We start from the raw sequence: 19,233 nt of genomic DNA, 5'->3' as shown, positions 1-19,233 counted from the left end.
AACAGTAAAAGGTGATTTTTTCCAGCACAGTATCTAAAATAATAATTTGAAGTTCTCTCGATGATTCAAATCAATTCCAAGTTTGATTTTGAAGGTTGTGAATGTTACTTATCACCTAAATTCATATGAGGTATGTTGGAAGTTGAACGTTACAAAGGTGCAAAAATGGGGAGGATAAGAGGGCCAAGAAGAGATCATGATGTAGTCATTATTTCAATAGGTTATACATATAACTACTCACCTTTTACTGCACGTTAATTAATCAATCAACGTCAAGTAACACTTAACTAAAACGAAATTTAATAATAGAACAGCTCGGTTAAAAAAAAATTATTCTAAAAATTCATTCATAAAGATTTTGTTTGTTCATTCTCTCAACACAACGCAGTCACAGAACGAAACACGTCACACCACGTTTTGCATAGCGGGATTTAGGTTATGAGTTAACCTCGAGACCACGTGCTGATAAATAGAACATTTCAGACAGTTACTGAAAGTTTTTCTTAGAGAAGTCGCTGGGTAGAGTTCATCGAAATTTATTCACAACACATCATTTCATGTTCTAAAAATATCACAGATTCAATATTTCAAAAATATCAACAGAGAGAAGTCGCATAATAGTAGCTATGTTCACTTCATCGGAACATCTCGATATGATGTTACATGCAACCACTAGGGACCTAAAGTTGAGGAAATCGCAAACTTTACAATATGCGGACGTTAATGTCCACAATGTGAAATCTTAAGTACATCCATGAAACTTCTCAAAGAAGCGCTTCAATGCGATATTTTTGGGTACTCCCTGCGACTTACTGTTACATTTCTGGTTGACTGGGTAAGGATCGACGAAATATTAATTCGTTACAGTTTTTTCCAGAACGTATGCCCAGAGGAAGACAGTAGTTTTTTATCTCGTATTTTATTCTCGTGGATGACACCATTGGCCTGGAAAGGTTACAAAAGAACTCTACATAATTCTGATATATGGCATCTCAGAGACCTATATAAGTGCACAAATGTTCATGATATTTTCATTCAACATTGGAGAACTTCTCAAATCAAGAACAAAAAGTAAGTTTCATCTAAAATACCTGCCACATATTTCGACTAGATTTTCGACTGATGGATGATGGGCAAAACCGCATACCTTAATCTTTTTCTGTTTTCAAGTTATAAGTGAAAACTCATTTTTTGGCTCTCTAAATTGGTGCCACACTATATCGTAAAGTTTCAGTAATATCGAAAAACAAATGAAACCTTCACAATCACTTTTTTATGTAGATTACAGTGGCATAGTCGAAATTTTTTTTGTGCGCCGCCGCTTGAGTGATTTAATCTCAACTTGATTGAATTGCTCAACTATTGACAATCCTAGCGCTAATTCTGAAAAATTAATTAAATTATTATTTCAGTAAACAAGCATCGATACTGCCTGCTCTAATAAGATGTTTTGGTACCAAGAATCTTATGGCTGCTTTCCTGAAATTTATACAAGATTCACTTATGTTTGTGAGTCCAATTGTTTTAAGGTGAATTGATACATATTAACATTATTAATCATAATACTTCTATGAACATTTCAGACGGATTATCGATTTCGTAGGAAACGACGAAGAACTATGGAAGGGCTTCTTTTATGCTTTCATATTATACGGTGCATGCAGTCTACAAACCATTGTTCTATCACAATATTTCTACAAAATGTTCACTATTGGTATTCAAGTTAGAGCAGCTTTGATATCTGCTATCTACAGAAAATCTTTGAGGATTTCTGCCTTCTCCAAAAAGGATAGTAGTGTTGGAGAAATTGTGAATTTAATGTCAGTGGATACCCAAAATTTTGTGGATATTCTCACCTACCTCAACTTGATATGGTCCTCACCGTATCAAATAATCGTTTCCCTATATTTACTTTGGCAAACATTAGGTGTATCAGTGATTTCTGGTGTCACAATGTTGATAATTTTGATTCCGATCAATACCTTCATCATTAATAAGGTTAAAAAATTCCAAATAAACCAAATGAAATATAAAGATGAGAGAATAAGAGTAACGAATGAGATGCTGGGTGGAATCAAAATTTTGAAATTATATGCATGGGAGCCTTTCTTTGAAGATACAATACAGAATATAAGGAAGAAAGAGCTCTATGAAATGAAGAAAGCTGCTTTCATGAATGCGGGATCCAATTTCATTTGGACTTGTGCTCCATTTATGGTGAGTATTTTTTATTTCCTACATCTGAACTGATTACGAAAACTATCATAAGCCAGATTGTGCAAAAGCGTTCAATCATGATCTAACACAAACACTGCTTTGAAGTAATCTATAAAATCTAATAAATTGGAAGCACATCTGCAAATCGCTATATCGATATATTTTCAGAAAGTTTCATTCTGATACACGACCGTATTCAGGTGTAAATTAGGAAATTTCTTACAACTTTTGTTCAGGTGAAAATTCCGAAAAGTTTTCAAATTATTGCATCGAAGGTGAAATTAATACCAGAGTTCCCTAGGAGAGAGATTTTTACTTGCATCATCCAATGAAAAATCTGAAGAAGAATTCTCTCAAGTTTTTATCTAGATGCACGACCGTCTTCAGGTTTAAATTCGGAAAATTCCTACAATTCTTGCGTCAAAGATGGAGAGGGAATAATTCTTCTGACGAAAATGATGTTTTTCTTATGAAATATCGTTGAAACGTCACATTTTAAAATAACCATTTTAACCGTTTCCCAAAAAAATTATTTTAAGTACTTAAAAATGAAAAATAAAAATGGGTATTTAAAATTGAAAGCATTTCGTTTCTATTGAACAAATTGGCAACATCGAGTGAAATATGCGTTGATAATAAATGACAACAAATACACTATCTTGATGAGATAGACAAAGACCAACTTTTAAATCATACTAATTCTTTTTTAACATCTAATACAGGATAGTTTGGCTTTTTCAATAATAATAATAAAGGTCTTAATTCAATCAATTTCATGGGAACTAAATACAAACTCATACAACACCAAAAGAAAAATTGAAAAGGCCAGATCCAGAACACTGTTCAAGTGTACTGTTAAATCTAACCCCATGATTCATTGACAAAAAAAATGGTAATTACTCATGCTCAGGACAATGACAGTATAAATACAGAAGATGTATGACCACCCAAAAAAAGAAACAATAGTTATAGGAAGTGATGCTCTATAGCTCTATATCAGAGAATGAAGAAGAAAAGAAAAATATTTTCACCTGTTAATCACACACGCAGAGTTGCCACTTGCTCATTCATAAGTTTGCTGAAGATCATAGCTCTTAAAAGTTTTATGTTTCTAACCGCCCTGATCTCGACAGATACATTATTTGTACAAAGCGTAACATAATATGAAAATGATCGTCGGAATAGCTCAGATGTAAATACAGGAGGAGTAAGGGTTCCTTTGAGTCGAATATTCAAACTATGGACATCATAGCGGAAGGTTATTTTGTTGTAGAGGTATGAAGGAGTTCGGTTAATTAGTATTTTCATAAATAGTATAGAAGCATGAAAAGATCTTCTTCTTTCCATGTTGAGCCAATTAAAAATTCGCAGAGTATGACTAATCCTATCAAATGTTCTCATGCCAAAAATCTGTCGCAGACAGGAGTTTCTGTACCCGCTTTCTATCAGAGGGGGTCATATACACATTCTGCATAACTTAGATGTGATAGAACCAACGACTTACATAGCAGCACTCTCACATTCCCCTCCAGTGTTTCCCTGTTTCTATAAAGAACCCTCAGCATGGCATAGGCCTTCCGCAAACAGGCAGAAATGTGGTCCGTAAAGCGCAAGTCGATATCTAACCAGACTCCCAAGTCTTTAACTTTGTAACTTACAGTCCCTGGCCATATTATTAGACGCATTGATTCGATGCAAAATCTCAATATTGAATTATTAAATTGAATGTATATGTTACATATATACTTCATCTGTAAACGGTTTTCACATATAATAGATCATATTCAATAAAAAATATTGATTTATTGATGATTAAACATGAAATTCTAATATTTTGATGAGCCACCCTGTGTAGCTATGAGAGCTTCATACTATCAATGCAGAATTGTTCGGTTTGCTGCATTCGAGGATGATGATTTCATATGTGGATTATCGAAATAACGTCAGAACCTGCAGAATGCAAGACGTCCAGTGGAAGACATAGTACTGATTCATACTTAAGAACTAATACTACAACATCAAAAATAAATGCCAAATAGAACAATTTAATGAGAGTCGTAGATGAAACTGACATTCTGTGGAAATGAAATTCAAATATTCTGCTTTTTCTTCGGGCAATACCAGTAAATATAAAAAAAATTATCAGTGCGTCTAATAAACTGGCCAGGGACTGTATATTCGTGTTCTGTGTTTGTAACACAATCCAAAGTTAAAGACTTGGGAGCAAAGAGTTTTGTTGGTTCACGTCTAATTTGGAAACACCCTGTATAATAACCTCTTATTTACACAAGTTATGATGAAACCTATTGGTTGAATCGAATTATTTATTTGTTTAGGTCACAGTTGCGGCATATTTATGAAATGTATCGAAGACCGCCGACTCGTGTTCTACTAAACAAACCCTGAAACATCTGATACATCTGAGCAAAATAGCCGCTCCAACGGATGTGAATTGTGAGCCTGTTCCGATATTGCTGGTTTTACTGGTCCGCAATCGAAAAACAATAGAACCCGAACGACTGGGCGAATAGGCATCGTCTCTGAAATACTGACAGTACTGTTCAGGAATATCGGAACAGACGGTGTGTCAGTTCAGTGCTTACGAACGTAAACAATGGAAACTTAGAAAAAAGGAATCATTTTATGTATTCTATGTTCTAAGGATGGAAAACTTGGGTTGTGCTAGTGCCTCTTTCATTAGTTATGTACGAGTTGCTGAAGAAGAAGTGACGACGGCGTACTAGATGGTCTTCACATTTTTTTGTATTTCACCTACGTCCTTGTGAAAAATTTGTGAAATTTCCTCGCCAAGCGTCTTCTTTTTTAATTCTGTTATAATAATATTCGTGGGTTACTTTTCACAAAATTGGTCGGTTTTCATACCCTTTCATTAAATTCAAACACGTTTCTTGCGAGAACCATATTTAAATGTGTGCGTTCGGTTCGAGGAAAATATGTCAAATAAACCCGTGCACACTGAGCACTAATTTTCTTTGATGGACCGACAAATTGCGGATCGGCGTACTAGATGGTCTTCACAATTATATCTACAAAGAAGTCGAGACCGTAGCCTCAACAGCACTTTTTTTTTGCACGACATTCAGAGTAAGGGCGACAAAATTGGGCGATTTTCATACTATTTTATTAAATTCAAACACGTTTCTTGCGAGAAATCTATATTTAAATGTGTGCGTTTGGTTCGAGGAAAAGATGTCAACTAAACCCGTCCACACTGAGCACTAATTTTCTTTGATGGACCGACAAATTGCGGATCGGCGTACTAGATGGTCTTCACAATTATATCTACAAAGAAGTCGAGACCGTAGCCTCAACAGCACTTTTTTTTTGCACGACATTCAGAGTAAGGGCGACAAAATTGGGCGATTTTCATACTATTTTATTTAATTCAAACACGTTTCTTGCGAGAAATCTATATTTAAATGTGTGCGTTCGGTTCGAGGAAAAGATGTCAACTAAACCCGTCCACACCGAGCACGAATTTTCTTTGATGGACCGACAAATTGCGGATCGGCTCCGCGCAACATGAGCGTGTTCGGTGCGGTGTGTTTTGCCCGTCCACATCTGAATGCTCATTCGGCGCGATGTGCTCATTCGGCTGTTTTGCTCAGATGTGTACGTGGCTTAAAGTTCAAATTCGGAAGTAGAACTCCTTTATTGTCCAAAATATTTACAAATAGGCGAGCAGTGCGAGACTCTTGTACGAGTCTCGTCGATGAAATATTAAGTAAGAAGACTCAAGAAGATGATACTCTCTTGGGCATCACTATATGCAAGTTCCATTTTCGAGCTAAAATGATGAGAATGTATCTTTTCAGTTCAATTATATATGCAACGCTAATTTTTGAATTGTCTGAATGAATTATACCCATAGGCACAACTTTGCACTCTTCAGAATGGCGATTTGTTTCATTGAGATAGATGCAGAAAAATTCCATGAATTATTGTAACTCTCTGACCATTTGCATTAGAAGATTCCTCGTTCGTGTAAAAATCAGACAGCACTGATATTGCTGATAGTGGCTCCTTTCTCTGAGAAGCAAATGTCCATATTGATGGTGCGAAGTTGTTGAATTCAATGTAATATTCCTGCCGCTTCGCAAATTCCAAGTCAACTATTATAATTATTATGTTTAAATTTCTTGCAGGTTTCCTTTGTCACTTTCGTCACATATGTATTAATAGATGAAAAAAATGTTCTGAATGCCTCAAAAGCATTCACATCCATATCTCTATTCAACATATTAAGATTTCCGATGGCCATGTTACCGACATTGATCTCGAACATTGCACAGGTAATCTTTTATTTTTTTGAATTGTCCTTCATTTCAGATTGAAAGCACAGAATTATAACTCAATATAGTACAGTACAATTAAAATTTTGAGAAGAAACATCAAGTTCACACTTCCCTTATCGTGAAATAAAATAATGAGTTAAATTTATAATCGTCTGAGAGAGAAATAAAATATAAAGTATTAAAACAAGAACTTCCGAACTTTGCATAGTCACAAATGATGCCACTGCTACAGAATATGTACTGTAGCTGTTCTATCGATCCACTTCCTCCTGACCTATCCAGTAAATACTACCACAATGTTGATCTACGATTAACTCAAATTATTTCAAATAATATGAAAATTATTGCAATTTATCTGCAGATACGAAAATGAAACGAATTTTTTGTTTTCAGTATTACTGTTATGCGTAGGAAGTTAATTCAAAAATATATTTTGTCAGTGTGTCAATTTTGTTCTTTAATTAACGAATTTTCAGACGACTGTCTCTCTAAGAAGAATTAATAGATTTATGAATGCTCCAGAATTGGATACTAATAATGTAACACACGATACAAACGAAGGTGAGATTTCAATACTACCTAATTCATTATTATTTACTAAGTTTCATGTTTTTAAAATAGTTTAAAAATAAAGTAACAGTAATAGTAAGGGAGTGCCTTTCTCCAATATTAAGTTCATTTCTTCATTCTCATTCAGTTTGGAACAAAAAAAGGCTCTGCGTTTTACCCTTGGATGCATCACTTTTCAACCATTTGTTATTCAAAAAAATAGTCGATATTTATACATCACAAAGCTTCTTAAATTACAAGAATTGTTGAAAATGGCTGCCTCCATCTAAAAATACAAGAATATAGTCTCCTCCTCATGGATTGCCGAACTCGAGGAATATGATATTTATTTCAAGATCATGTAGCGCCTGTATCGTGGAATCAAAGGATTTCCGGACAAATCCAAAACTCCGAGATTAATATCCCGAATTTGTTCTCAATAGTTGGGGAGCCCAAGAGGGAAATTCGGGATTTACTCGAGCGTGTCAGATTAATATGAAGGGGCATACCTTGGACCCTGCAGAGAACCTCTACCAAAAATTAGATCTGTCTATAGGGGGAAATGCCTAGGACAGCCTGTCAGAATAGTAAAAAAACGTACAAATTAAGATATATGTTGTTATTAACATGTCAAAAATTATATATTCTCTTAATCTAACAATTTAAGCGTGACGAAAATGTGTGGGAGGACGCCAAACTTGCAAAAAAAATGTTAAGTGTACATTCTCAGTTTCAGCAAACAGAAACAATAAAAATTGGACATGTTTTCGCATTCATTATAAGAGTTGTAGAGCATAACATTTTCTACAAATTTTGTCCGAAGCAATTTTTTCTACGTTTGAACATTTTTGAGATATAAGGCGATGAATGTACATTAGACTGAGCTTCTACAATGACCTTGGTCTTTCGCATGCGTGGCTAAGCTCCTCGCCCTTATCGCCCTCTAACTCGAAAACGCTTGTATAAAATTGCTTCAGCCAAAATATCGAGTTTCATTATAATCTACAACTTTCATAATAAATAAAGAAACGATTAGAGGTACAGGAAGGGAGATATTTCAAAAAATTCCTTGTTATCTTCATTAAACTGTCAGATTAAGAAAACCCCACCTGATTAATGTCAGATTAATGGGTCAACACGTCTACAACACCGAGATTAACCATCTGTATGAAAATCTGTCCCACACGCAAACTGTCGGGTTAACATGAATTTGTTATCAGAGACACGTAGGGCATATACAGTTATCTCGTTCGTTTTGCAGGACGGCGTGTGGTGTAGTGCATTAATTTGACGATCGATGTCAAAAATAACACAACAGAGTTAACCCAGGTTTGCAAATAAAACGCATCCGTTGACCCACGGTGTACTCTGTGCTGCAAAATGAACGATGTGAGTATCTTAATGTGACACGCTTGAGTATGTACACCTGACAATCATACATCATAGAACTTTTTTTTCTTTCTACCATCTAATCTTCAAAATCCACTAGGTAGGTCTACACGACGCTCAAGTTAATCCCGATTTAGCATCGTCGGCTCCCCAACTACAATGTTTATGAAGCACTCGAATAAAGATAAATTGGGTTTTTCATGTTATTCTCCTAGTACATAACGATTTTCTAAAGTAAACTTACAGTCTGTAGCTAAGAAAAAAACTGAAGCTAACCCAAATAAAAAATTTGAGAAAATTCCTCAGACAGCTTAATTCTGGATTCCTAGGACAGCCTTCAAAATGAAAGCCACCAGATATTTTCTTCACTCTTAAGAGTTCAGTGTTTTACCTTTTTGTACTCTTGATAACTCTAGCACTTCTATAACAAAAATCTGCATTTTTATTAGGACAATCATTCATTTCAAACAATAACTTAAGTGTACTTTCAGATCATCCTCTGATAATAAGGAATGGTAATTTTTCTTGGGGATGTCAGCCAATCTTGCACGATATCAATGTGCAGCTTCCTAAGGCTTCCTTAACAGCCGTAGTTGGGCAAGTCGGAGCAGGAAAAAGTAGTCTCATCTCAGCGTTTTTGGGAGAAATGGAAAAGAAAGAAGGTCAAGTCAATACAATTGGTTCAGTTGCTTATGTCTCGCAACAAGCTTGGATTCAAAATGACACCATCAAAAATAATATACTGTTCGGTAGGAAATACAACGAAAGACTATACACTTCAGTACTAGAAGCATGCGCATTGAAAGAAGATTTGCAAATTCTGCCAGGAGGTGACCTCACGGAAATTGGTGAAAAGGGAATCAACTTATCAGGAGGACAAAAACAAAGGGTGAATCTCGCAAGGGCTGTATATGCTATGCGAGATTTATACTTCTTAGACGATCCACTCAGTGCAGTAGATAGTCATGTGGCTAAGCACATATTTGAACATGTGATTGGACCGAATGGTTTACTAAGTCATAAAACGAGATTGCTCTCAACACATAGTATAACTTTTCTACCTTTCACTGACCATATACTGGTTTTGAAACATGGATTCATTTCTGAGAGTGGAAACTATTACGAGTTGATAAATTCAAGAGGAGCTTTTTCAGAATTTTTAGAACAACACTCCAAGAATAAGTCTGATTTAGACAATGATGAAGGTAAAGTGGTTTGCTCAACCTCGCATAGTTATCACAATTCGCAACAAGAAATATTAACACATCATGATCATCATCATATGCATAAATATCTTGACAGATGAGCTGGGGTTCACGATTTTCCTCGCAGTCACGGTAAATGATTATACAGGGTGTGGCAAATGAATTTGCTGGTTCGAGAGCAATAAAAAGACCTTGAGGTATTGTTTAAATTCTTTTTTCATTCTTTCATAAATATCTTATGCCGACTCTCCTAAGCGTTTTTGAAGTTTCGATGTAACGTTTCTAGTATATCGTCGTGAATACTTCGAGAATGTTATCCTTCGTCCTGCGACCCTAAATGTGCCTTATCTGTCAACTACTACTTGTTCACCATAGCAATAGATCAAATTTGAGTAGATTGATTCATATATAATTACAGGTGTAATTCTGCATGTCGTTACCATTGTTATCTCATCGTTGGCATAGAGACAGAATTCAATTTACTTTTTAACATTTGGGTGCGTGAAAAACCCACTCTTTGCAACTTGAAATGTATGAGGGAAAAGGGTAGAACGCGCACGCTTGTTTGTAAAAATTTTTTTTTCTACAAAGCAAAGAACCCAACTCTTGAAACGAAGTTGGACGTTATCTAATGAATATTTTGACGTTTCGTAAAATAAAAGTATTCTTCATATTTTCTCGTATAGTGCGCCGTTTTCGAGTAGTTTGATGTTCCAAAATAAAAATACATATCTATGAAATGCGAAAATTGGGTACATTGACCGAATGCAACTTTTTCCACAGATGTGTAGTGTCACACATTTAGCTAGTTTTTGGAAGGGTAATTTTGTTTTTCCAGGGGTGTCACAGCTCATAATGAAAACTTAAAAAAGCTATATCTTTTTATCAGGGCCGAATCGAAAAAAATGGTCTAGAAAAGATGTGTTTCTTTTGGCACCAAGAATCTAATGTTGAAATATTTGTACGAGTCACAAACTCACCCTGTATATTCTGTGTCAGAAAAAAATATGGGACTGGAATATATGAAAAAAACATAGGGTTTATATATAAAAAAAAAATTACTACACTGTGTCACTGAAGGGGCGGGTTGAAAAAAATTCTGATTACGCCACTGCATTCTAGATGAAAAAATGTTTGTAGAATCGTAGAATGTTAAGCCCGTTTGCAACAGCCGATAATTTACTCGTGAATTCATGCGCCTTGAATTCTCCGCAGTTAGAGTCATTTGGGGCAACTGTGCGCACTTTTGCCTTTCGAGCCATACCCTGTTTCAAATGTTGAAGCTAGGAAAATTAAAACATATTCATAAGATAGAGAATTTTCTAATCTAATTTCTAATCTATAAAAAAACACCAAAAAGCAAACAAAAAAAAACTTTTTTTTCCGCAAAAAAAAAAATTACTAGTGAAAGTCGGAGTGCGTTCACATGCCCCGTATTGCGGGTAAGAGTGCGCACCCTCACGGGGTAAGTGAACGCAGTGCTTAGTGAACCACACAATCAAAACAAATTACAAAATAATGTCATCAAAATGTTACAATATTAGAGAAATGCTGTTTATTGTTAATACAGAAGCGCCTTCTTACAAGGAGTGCATTATTGTTCGTGCCACCATTCCTGGTAAACACAACAATTGATACATTCCCCTGTTGGTGGCTCTTCATATTTTTCTTAAAAAATAGGACAATACGGATCGAGTTTTAACCAAGAAAATCAACAATGTCATAATTTATTCCTCACTGAACTAATGCCCATATAACGAATCTATGCGCACAGTTACCAGCGCACACTTTCCCCAGTAAGCCAAAATTTGAATTGACGTTCTTATAGAGTTGAGCACCTAAGAGAAACCAAAATTTTTTATTATATATTTAGATTAAAATGCGCATGATCGAATAAAATATTGGTTAACACTGTCGGACTCGGAACTTGGACCTGGCAGAATTTGCAGAGAGAATTTGATTGATTGTAAATAAAAAGTTAAAGAAACGTCGCACGGCGCACTCCTAGGAAAAACTAATTTGGCGATTCTGCGCCCTTGCTTCACCCATGAACCCCTCTTTTATATATTGCATAGTCGAGATATACGCACTGCGCACACTTACCGTCTGCGCTCAGTTACCCCGAATGTCTCTACATAATGTACTTTCGGTAGAATAACTCACTGTTCAGTTGCATACAAAATAGTTTCTGCCGTATTCTTTCCAAAATATTGTACAGAAATCTCCATAGAATTCTCTGCTGTTACAAACGGGCTTTACATTTGTTTTTCGATATCACTGAAACTTTACGAAATAGAGGCACCAATTCATAGAGCCAAAAAAAAAAGTTTTCTCTTATAACTTGAAAACAAAAGAAGGTAAAAGGATACGGTTCTGGCCATTATCTTCTTAAAATCGAGGTCGAAAATATGCCATCCATTTTTCCCTAGATCTTACGATTACAGAGCTTCCGTTCAATCCCATCGAACCTTGCCCACCCAGTACTACTGGGTCATCATTATCATCATCATAGCTGCATCCCGTTACCGGGAATAAATCTACAAAAGACTGTGCGAACAGACTTATAGTTTATAGTTTCTTAGGGCTAATTGCTACAGTGTTCTCCTCTGTGACTGAAGAGACCCAACCGTGACCAACAGATCCTTCCACACTCCTGGCATGGATAGTCACCAACCAGATCTGGCCGCCGCTGTATCCTTCTCGAGTCTCCATTGTAACTGTGCACCAAAGATCTCCACTGTGACCTGTCTAATGCTAGATGTTCCCAGTTATGATTGGCATTAACTGATTTTGGGGATTGAGTAGTATATCCTTAAACCGCTTATACTGGCCTCCTGGTTTCCGAGCTCCCTTTGTGAATTCACCATACAGAGCTATTTTGGGAAGTCTTGTGTCTTGCATCCTCAGAATGTGGCCGCTCCATCTGAGTCGGTCCCTCGTTACTTGAGTCTCAATTGTTGTAAAACTCGCGCGTTGCAAAACTTCTGCATTCGAAACTTTGTGGAACCATCTGATGTGCATTATTTGTCTTAGATGACGTTGTTGCGTTTGTTCAAGCTGTTTATGTCGCCTGTAGGGCGTCCAGCTTTCGCTTCCGTAAAGAAGCTGCTTTGTAAACAGCTGTCTTAATCTTCAGATTGAGGTCATGATTTTGAAACACTTTGTCCTTCAGCTTCCAGTATGCCCGTGATACCGAATACAGTTGTGTATTTCCGTGGCTAGGTTGGCCTTAGTATTTATGAAGCTTCCCAAGTATTTCAACTGCTCGACCTGTTCTAGAGTTTCATTCCTAGGCTGATATGTGTTTGAAGGCTTTCTGACGGACCCGGATTTTCGTTTTTTCGATATTGAGTCCAAGGCCAAAAGCTTCGTATATATTTTTATAGGTGTCCAACATTATCTGTAGATCCTCTGAGCTGATAGCGATAAGTGCGCAGTCGTCTTCATATTGAAGTTCCATCATAAACTTTGTACGCGTTTTTGCTCTGAGGAGGTTCAGGTTAAATAGGCCTCCATCAAATCTGAATCTTATTCCAACACCTCTTACAGGCATACTCATGTAAGCAATTATCGAGACAGCTATGGCGAAAATATTGAACAGTAAAGGCGCTAGCACACATCCTTGTTTTTTTTCCAGAGTTCGTTAATAAATGGTCGGTTGTAGAGCCATTTGCTATATTCTAGCGGTGTTGTTGGTATGGAGGCTCTTGCACACTGCTAAGAATTTTTCTGGTTCTCGTCCACGTGTAGTGGCAGTTTTTCAAATGGCGTTCAGATAGCATGCCATGAACAATCTATAGTCATAGTTTCTTCAATTTGGTCCTTTTTATTTCAGAATTGATCAAGGCGGCGGATAAAGATTTTGAGGTATCACCTGACAATGCCATAGAAAAAATACAATATGATGTTAGAAATGGAACTGGCTCTCTAGATGGGCTATCAGAAAAGGAAATATCAATCAGCCGTAACAGCAGCTTCAGAGAGCGACTCAGCACCCTACATAACTTAGGACAATTAACTGAAACTGAAATGATGGAAATGGGAAGAGTGAGCTTTCAAGTTTACAAGAATTACATCATTTCTATAGGTCCTCTACTGTGCTCCTGTATCCTATTGTTTAATTTAATCTATCAGACGTTCGGCGTATCCTCCAGTTTCTGGCTCTCGAAATGGTCGAATGATGATACAGCAGAAAAATCTTCTGTAAGAAATGAATATATGGGAATTTATGGACTTCTTGGACTAGGACAAGGTGCGTAACCTGTTTATTTTCAGATATCGCAATTTTGACACATATTGTCATTTTTTTAAGGTATCTCCAGTTTTTTATTATCCTTTACATTTGCTCAGGGGTTTTACCTGTCATCTATAAAAGCTCATCAGATGTTGCTCAAGTCCTGTCTCCACGCCCTACAGTCATTTTTTGATACAACACCTTCAGGAAGGATTCTAAATAGATTCTCCAACGATCTCAATTGTATGGATAATACCCTTCCGGTGTCTGTGTATCAGGGTGTGACTACCTTCTTTGTGGTAAATATTATTTTTCTATTCCCATATTTCAATTGTCAGTAAGCAGGTTCCAGGATAGGTTTACGCCGTAGCCTTATAATATGTAAAAGACCTTTTATTATTAGTCTATGGTTTACGGCGTTAACGCCCATCACCTTAACCTTTGCTTTTATAATATATCCTCTGAGAATATATTTCTCGATACTGAGAAGGCGTTGAAAAAGTTTTGGTGCAATACTGCATATTTAACCCTTCCTTACATTAGGAAGGAAGGGTTGAATATTAAAATAAGTTATAAATTCATCAATACAGGATGCTCTGTTTTTTTTATGTCACTTTTTACTAGATATATAAATCTAATTTGAGAATTTATCATTTCAGCTGGCTGGAACTTTATTCGTTATTAGCTACAACTTTCCCATTTTTCTCATCATAATTGTACTGACAGCTACAGTTTTCTTTTTCATCCAAAGAATCTATCAAGCAACATGTAGGCAACTGAAAAGAATGGAGTCCATCTCCCGCTCGCCGATCTTTTCTTTCTTCAGTGAAACTCTCACTGGAACTTCTACAATAAGAGCATTCGTTCAGCAAGGGAGATTCATAGATGAATCGGACAAAAAATTGGACAAGAATCAAGCTCTTTATTACTACGGCTTGGTCGCTAATAGATGGTTAGCTGTGAGGTTGGAAACTATAGCGAATTTCATTATCCTGTTCTCTGCTCTTTTCTGCGTCATCGGAAAGGATAGTCTCAGTAGTGGAATTGTTGGTTTATCAGTCAGCTATGCTTTACAGGTAATTCTTATATACATTAAAACGTCAATTATCCGAACGTATGTAAACCGAACGACCGCCTTACCTAACCGGACAGCTAGCGCTTGATGAACATTTTACATTACCGCAAGTGAAGTTGATACTGCCTTATTGCCAGTGTTTTAAAAAAAAACTTTTTTCGTATTTTTCAACCAAATAATAAATATAGGTAACCAAGATTTTGTGCGTTACTTTTTAGTCCCCCTATATAGGGTGCGGCATTCAACTTGAGAGTTTCAAATAAAAGTTTCTAGGTATAAAGGGGGAAAAGAAGCGAACATATTTTGTTTTAATCTCGACCTTGACTTCAAAGTTTATTCAAGGTCAACTTGATTTTCTCAAATGGAAAGTAGTAACTTTTGTTCGAAACTTTTTTTCATCGGATTTCGATTTTAAAATATGTTTGTAATGTACTACATCAGAGTCCTTTAACCTCCACAGGAAAAGTTTCTAACAGAAGAAGCTACTACTTTTTTATAAAGAATAGGAATATTCACTAAAAAATACACTTTTCCATTCGAAAAAATCAAGTTGACCTTAGAATAACAAGATCATTTTCTGTCTTCCTTGGTACCTAAGAATTTTCATTCGAAACTTTTTTCCATAGAACATCGTTTTTTTTTGAGACAATTTACTGTCTCAAGTTAAATGACGCACCCTGTAGGTATATATTTTCGTTCGCATTACAATATAGCTCAGTACCTTTAACATCACACACCTTAGGATGCTATTGGAATTCCGAATTACTTGTAGTAGTTAAATAACTCATTCCATTGTAAATAATGTACTTAATTCATAATTTTTGAGTTCTTTCCAGATAACTCAAACGCTGAATTGGCTCGTGCGCATGATTTGTGATATCGAAACAAACATCATCGCAATAGAAAGAATCAAAGATTATTCAGAACTACCTCAAGAAGCCCCATGGAGTATAACAGAAACGGAACCAGAAACCAACTGGCCAGAAAAAGGATCAATAACTTTCAAAGATTATTCAGTACGATATAGACCAGGTTTAGATTTGGTTCTGGATAAGATAAATGTGGAAATCAAAGGTGGCGAAAGGATTGGAATAGTAGGTCGTACAGGCGCTGGAAAATCTAGTCTCACCCTTTGCCTGTTCAGGTGAGTTAATGATTGTAGACCAGAATACAAAAGCTTTGATTTATTATTATTATTATCATTATTAACAAAAGATCCTCGAATGTGCATCTGTCGCGTTCGGTCGATAAACCTGCGATTCCGTTGTTTTTAAATAAACTTATATTGATCTCCTGAATTCATTATGAATTCTTCAAGTGATGGAGAATTCACTGTGATGGAAATAGAAGAAAATGGTGAATGGAAAAAAATCCGACAGAGAAAAAAGAGGATAAGAGATCCAACCTCTCCCACGCAACTTGGACCCAACAAAAAAGTACCTTCATGCGATAAAGAAATTCCACAATCGATAATACGGTGCGACTATCGAACGCATCTGGACAACAGAAGAAATCAGATAACACAACAGGATATGCCAATGCGACAAAATATAAACACAAATAATCAACAAAGAATGACTCACTCACGGAAAATTGACAAAAACTTCAACTCGCTTTCCACACGAATGAATGAAATTCGAAATGCTGAATACGAATTTCTTTTCTATCTAACAGTCGACGAGTCCATTATAAAAGACAGAATTCGAATGGCTGAAGAATGGAATAAAAAATTTCCGCAATCAACAGACATTATTCTGAAAACCAAACTGGGCTATCTGCTAAAATCAAATGGTAATAAAGAAAAACTCGAAGCTGCCCTAGAAGAAATGAAAATCGACAAGATAATAATTAAATATAACGAAACAAGACCATACGAAAGAACAAAGGAAAGAAAAGAACCACAAAAAACTTTCTCAGTAGTTATAACTGCCGTAGAAAAATCTATTGATGAAAAAGACATAAGCCAACACCTAAACAATCTCAATCTAAAACACAGATACTGTAAGAGAATAACATCAAGAGCAACAAATACACAAACAGGGCATATAAGAATAATAACTGGAGAGGAAGCAACATTTGAAAAACTGTTAAATGAGGGGATGTTTTATAAAAACAGACACTACCTTGTCTACCCTAGTAACCCACCTGAACCCACACCAATGCCGTGCAGCAGATGTTTATTGTTTGATCACACAACCGAGAACTGCATAAGTCCTCTTGTGTGTACTAAATGTCAGGGCCCACACAGAGAATCTCAATGCAAAACAACCCTCCCTCCCAAATGCAAGTCATGTGGCTCAGAAGATCACCAATCATGGTCCCCTAAGTGCCCAAAACACCCCAGAAAACCGTTAGAGGGAATACCTAACGTCTCAATCAAACCACTCAACAAAAAATCAGGAAACATAGAAGAACTAAACAAGAAACAGAGCAGAATTCACGGCACAATTACTATTCATGATGATATAGTTAATACATATATAAGGAAGTTAAACAAACCTAAAAATACCAATAGGGAAGAACTAATCAACAAATTAAAAAGAAGATTCATCAACCAATATAAAATAGACACTGTCGCCGTTTTTTCAGGGAGTAGAGTGTATATTTTGATGTTTGACATGGAGAACCCAGAAGATCCGTCACCAACAGAGCCAACCCATAACAGCATTCAAATTCAATTCTGAAGTGAAAATTCTTTACAACAACATTAACAGCTATGTTCCGAAAAAACAAATTATAAATAACTTCATTGAAAATAATGACATCAAATGTGCTATGTTTGTGGAGGCAAAAATTGAAGAGGATGATAAAGTGACATACAGGGATTGGAAAACCATCAAAAAAATAGGAAACAAAACAATAAACAAAAGAGGAGGAAGTATTGTGCAAGGCCACCCAACCATGAAAATAGGAAAGGAAAACCCACCAGTGCTGAAGAAACATTGGAATGAATGTCTCCACTTCACTATACCATTCAAAAATGAGAAGCTGCATGTATTTTTGGTGTACATACATCCACACTCCGCTATTGAAGAAACAATATTCACCAAGGCAGCACTATACAAATACGCTATAATCATAGGAGACTTTAACGTTAACAGAAGTGAAAATAAACAGCTAAGCAAATTTTTGCAGAACGGGATATTCACTAAACACCTGACAAATCCAACATTTATTATGGGCAACAATCCAGACAGTACTCCGGACCTAATATTATACACTTCTAACCTGAGAAGCAATGTAAAGAATGTTGAGCTTGTTCCAGACCTGGGATCCAACCACCTAGCAATGGTAATCACCTTTGATATGTTGGAAATAACAGAAGATATACCCAAGAAAACAACATATAACTTTAGGCAATGTAATATGAAAGAAGTCAATCGAGAAATAATGAACTTCATAAAACAAAATGAGGGAAGAGAAATTAACGAAGACTACATCACAGAATTCAACAAATATTTATCAGACAACATAAGAAAACACACCCCCGTTGCTAGACATAATCCATCTCTTCATGAACTCCCCCCCTATATCATAAAGCTCATCAAGACAAAAAGAAAAATGTACAGAGAATACCAGCAACAGCCAAATCCCGATTTCAAAAGAAACATAAATGAAATTAACAAGAGCATTCACAACATGATCAAGCAATACAGACAACATACATGGATAAGCGCGTGCAATGAAATAAATAAGACAAAGGGACGAACATTCTATCAACATGTAAACAGGCTTTCCAAATACAAAACATACCATAGTGTACCAACCTTAAATGAGGCAGGCAAAATATATGACACAGATAAAGAAAAAGCAGAAATATTCTCCAGGCATTTCAACAGCTCATTTCAATATGATAAAAACCTCAAGTTTGACAAACATCATGAAAAAGATATTAACGACTGGTACAACAAATATTTCAATAATCCACAAACATCAACAAGAAATCAAAACATTAAAATTGAGGAGGAAGTCTACTATGACATTTTACATAAGAGCAAGAACAGTGCTCCAGGAGCTGACAATATTCCATGGAGCGTTCTGAAAATGCTACAAAAAGAAGTACATAACGAAATAATCAAAATATATGAACACTGCTTAAATACTGGATTATTCCCTAATATTTGGAAAGTAGGCACTATAATAACCATACCGAAACATAACACGGATCATCAAAAGGTACAAAACTATAGGCCAATAACACTGCTCCCTGTGCTGGGTAAACTGCTGGAGAAGATCATAAAAAGTAGA

At 36.0% G+C, this 19,233-nt stretch overlaps 1 protein-coding gene across 2 annotated transcripts in view; it reads left to right on the top strand.

Moving 5' to 3' along the window:
- Positions 1–19,233, top strand: part of LOC123312927 (multidrug resistance-associated protein 1-like) — a 38,897-nt gene that overhangs the window by 13,562 nt on the left and 6,102 nt on the right. Inside the window, exons 4-13 of one of the 2 annotated variants that reach the window (XM_044897516.1) lie at positions 878–1,071; positions 1,413–1,529; positions 1,584–2,217; positions 6,384–6,530; positions 7,010–7,094; positions 8,963–9,676; positions 13,512–13,928; positions 13,989–14,209; positions 14,570–14,986; positions 15,822–16,129. In XM_044897516.1, the coding sequence (XP_044753451.1) occupies positions 878–1,071; positions 1,413–1,529; positions 1,584–2,217; positions 6,384–6,530; positions 7,010–7,094; positions 8,963–9,676; positions 13,512–13,928; positions 13,989–14,209; positions 14,570–14,986; positions 15,822–16,129 (3,254 nt within the window). Of the gene's footprint in view, positions 1–867; positions 1,072–1,412; positions 1,530–1,583; positions 2,218–6,383; positions 6,531–7,009; positions 7,095–8,962; positions 9,677–13,511; positions 13,929–13,988; positions 14,210–14,569; positions 14,987–15,821; positions 16,130–19,233 lie in introns of both variants that reach the window. The other variant, XM_044897517.1, reaches the window with a different exon arrangement.

This window comes from Coccinella septempunctata, chromosome 5, assembly GCF_907165205.1.
Source record: "Coccinella septempunctata chromosome 5, icCocSept1.1, whole genome shotgun sequence".
NCBI classification, from domain to species: domain Eukaryota; kingdom Metazoa; phylum Arthropoda; class Insecta; order Coleoptera; family Coccinellidae; genus Coccinella; species Coccinella septempunctata.
Note: the sequence above shows the minus strand (reverse complement) of the source record. Positions and strands in the feature narration are given on the sequence as shown.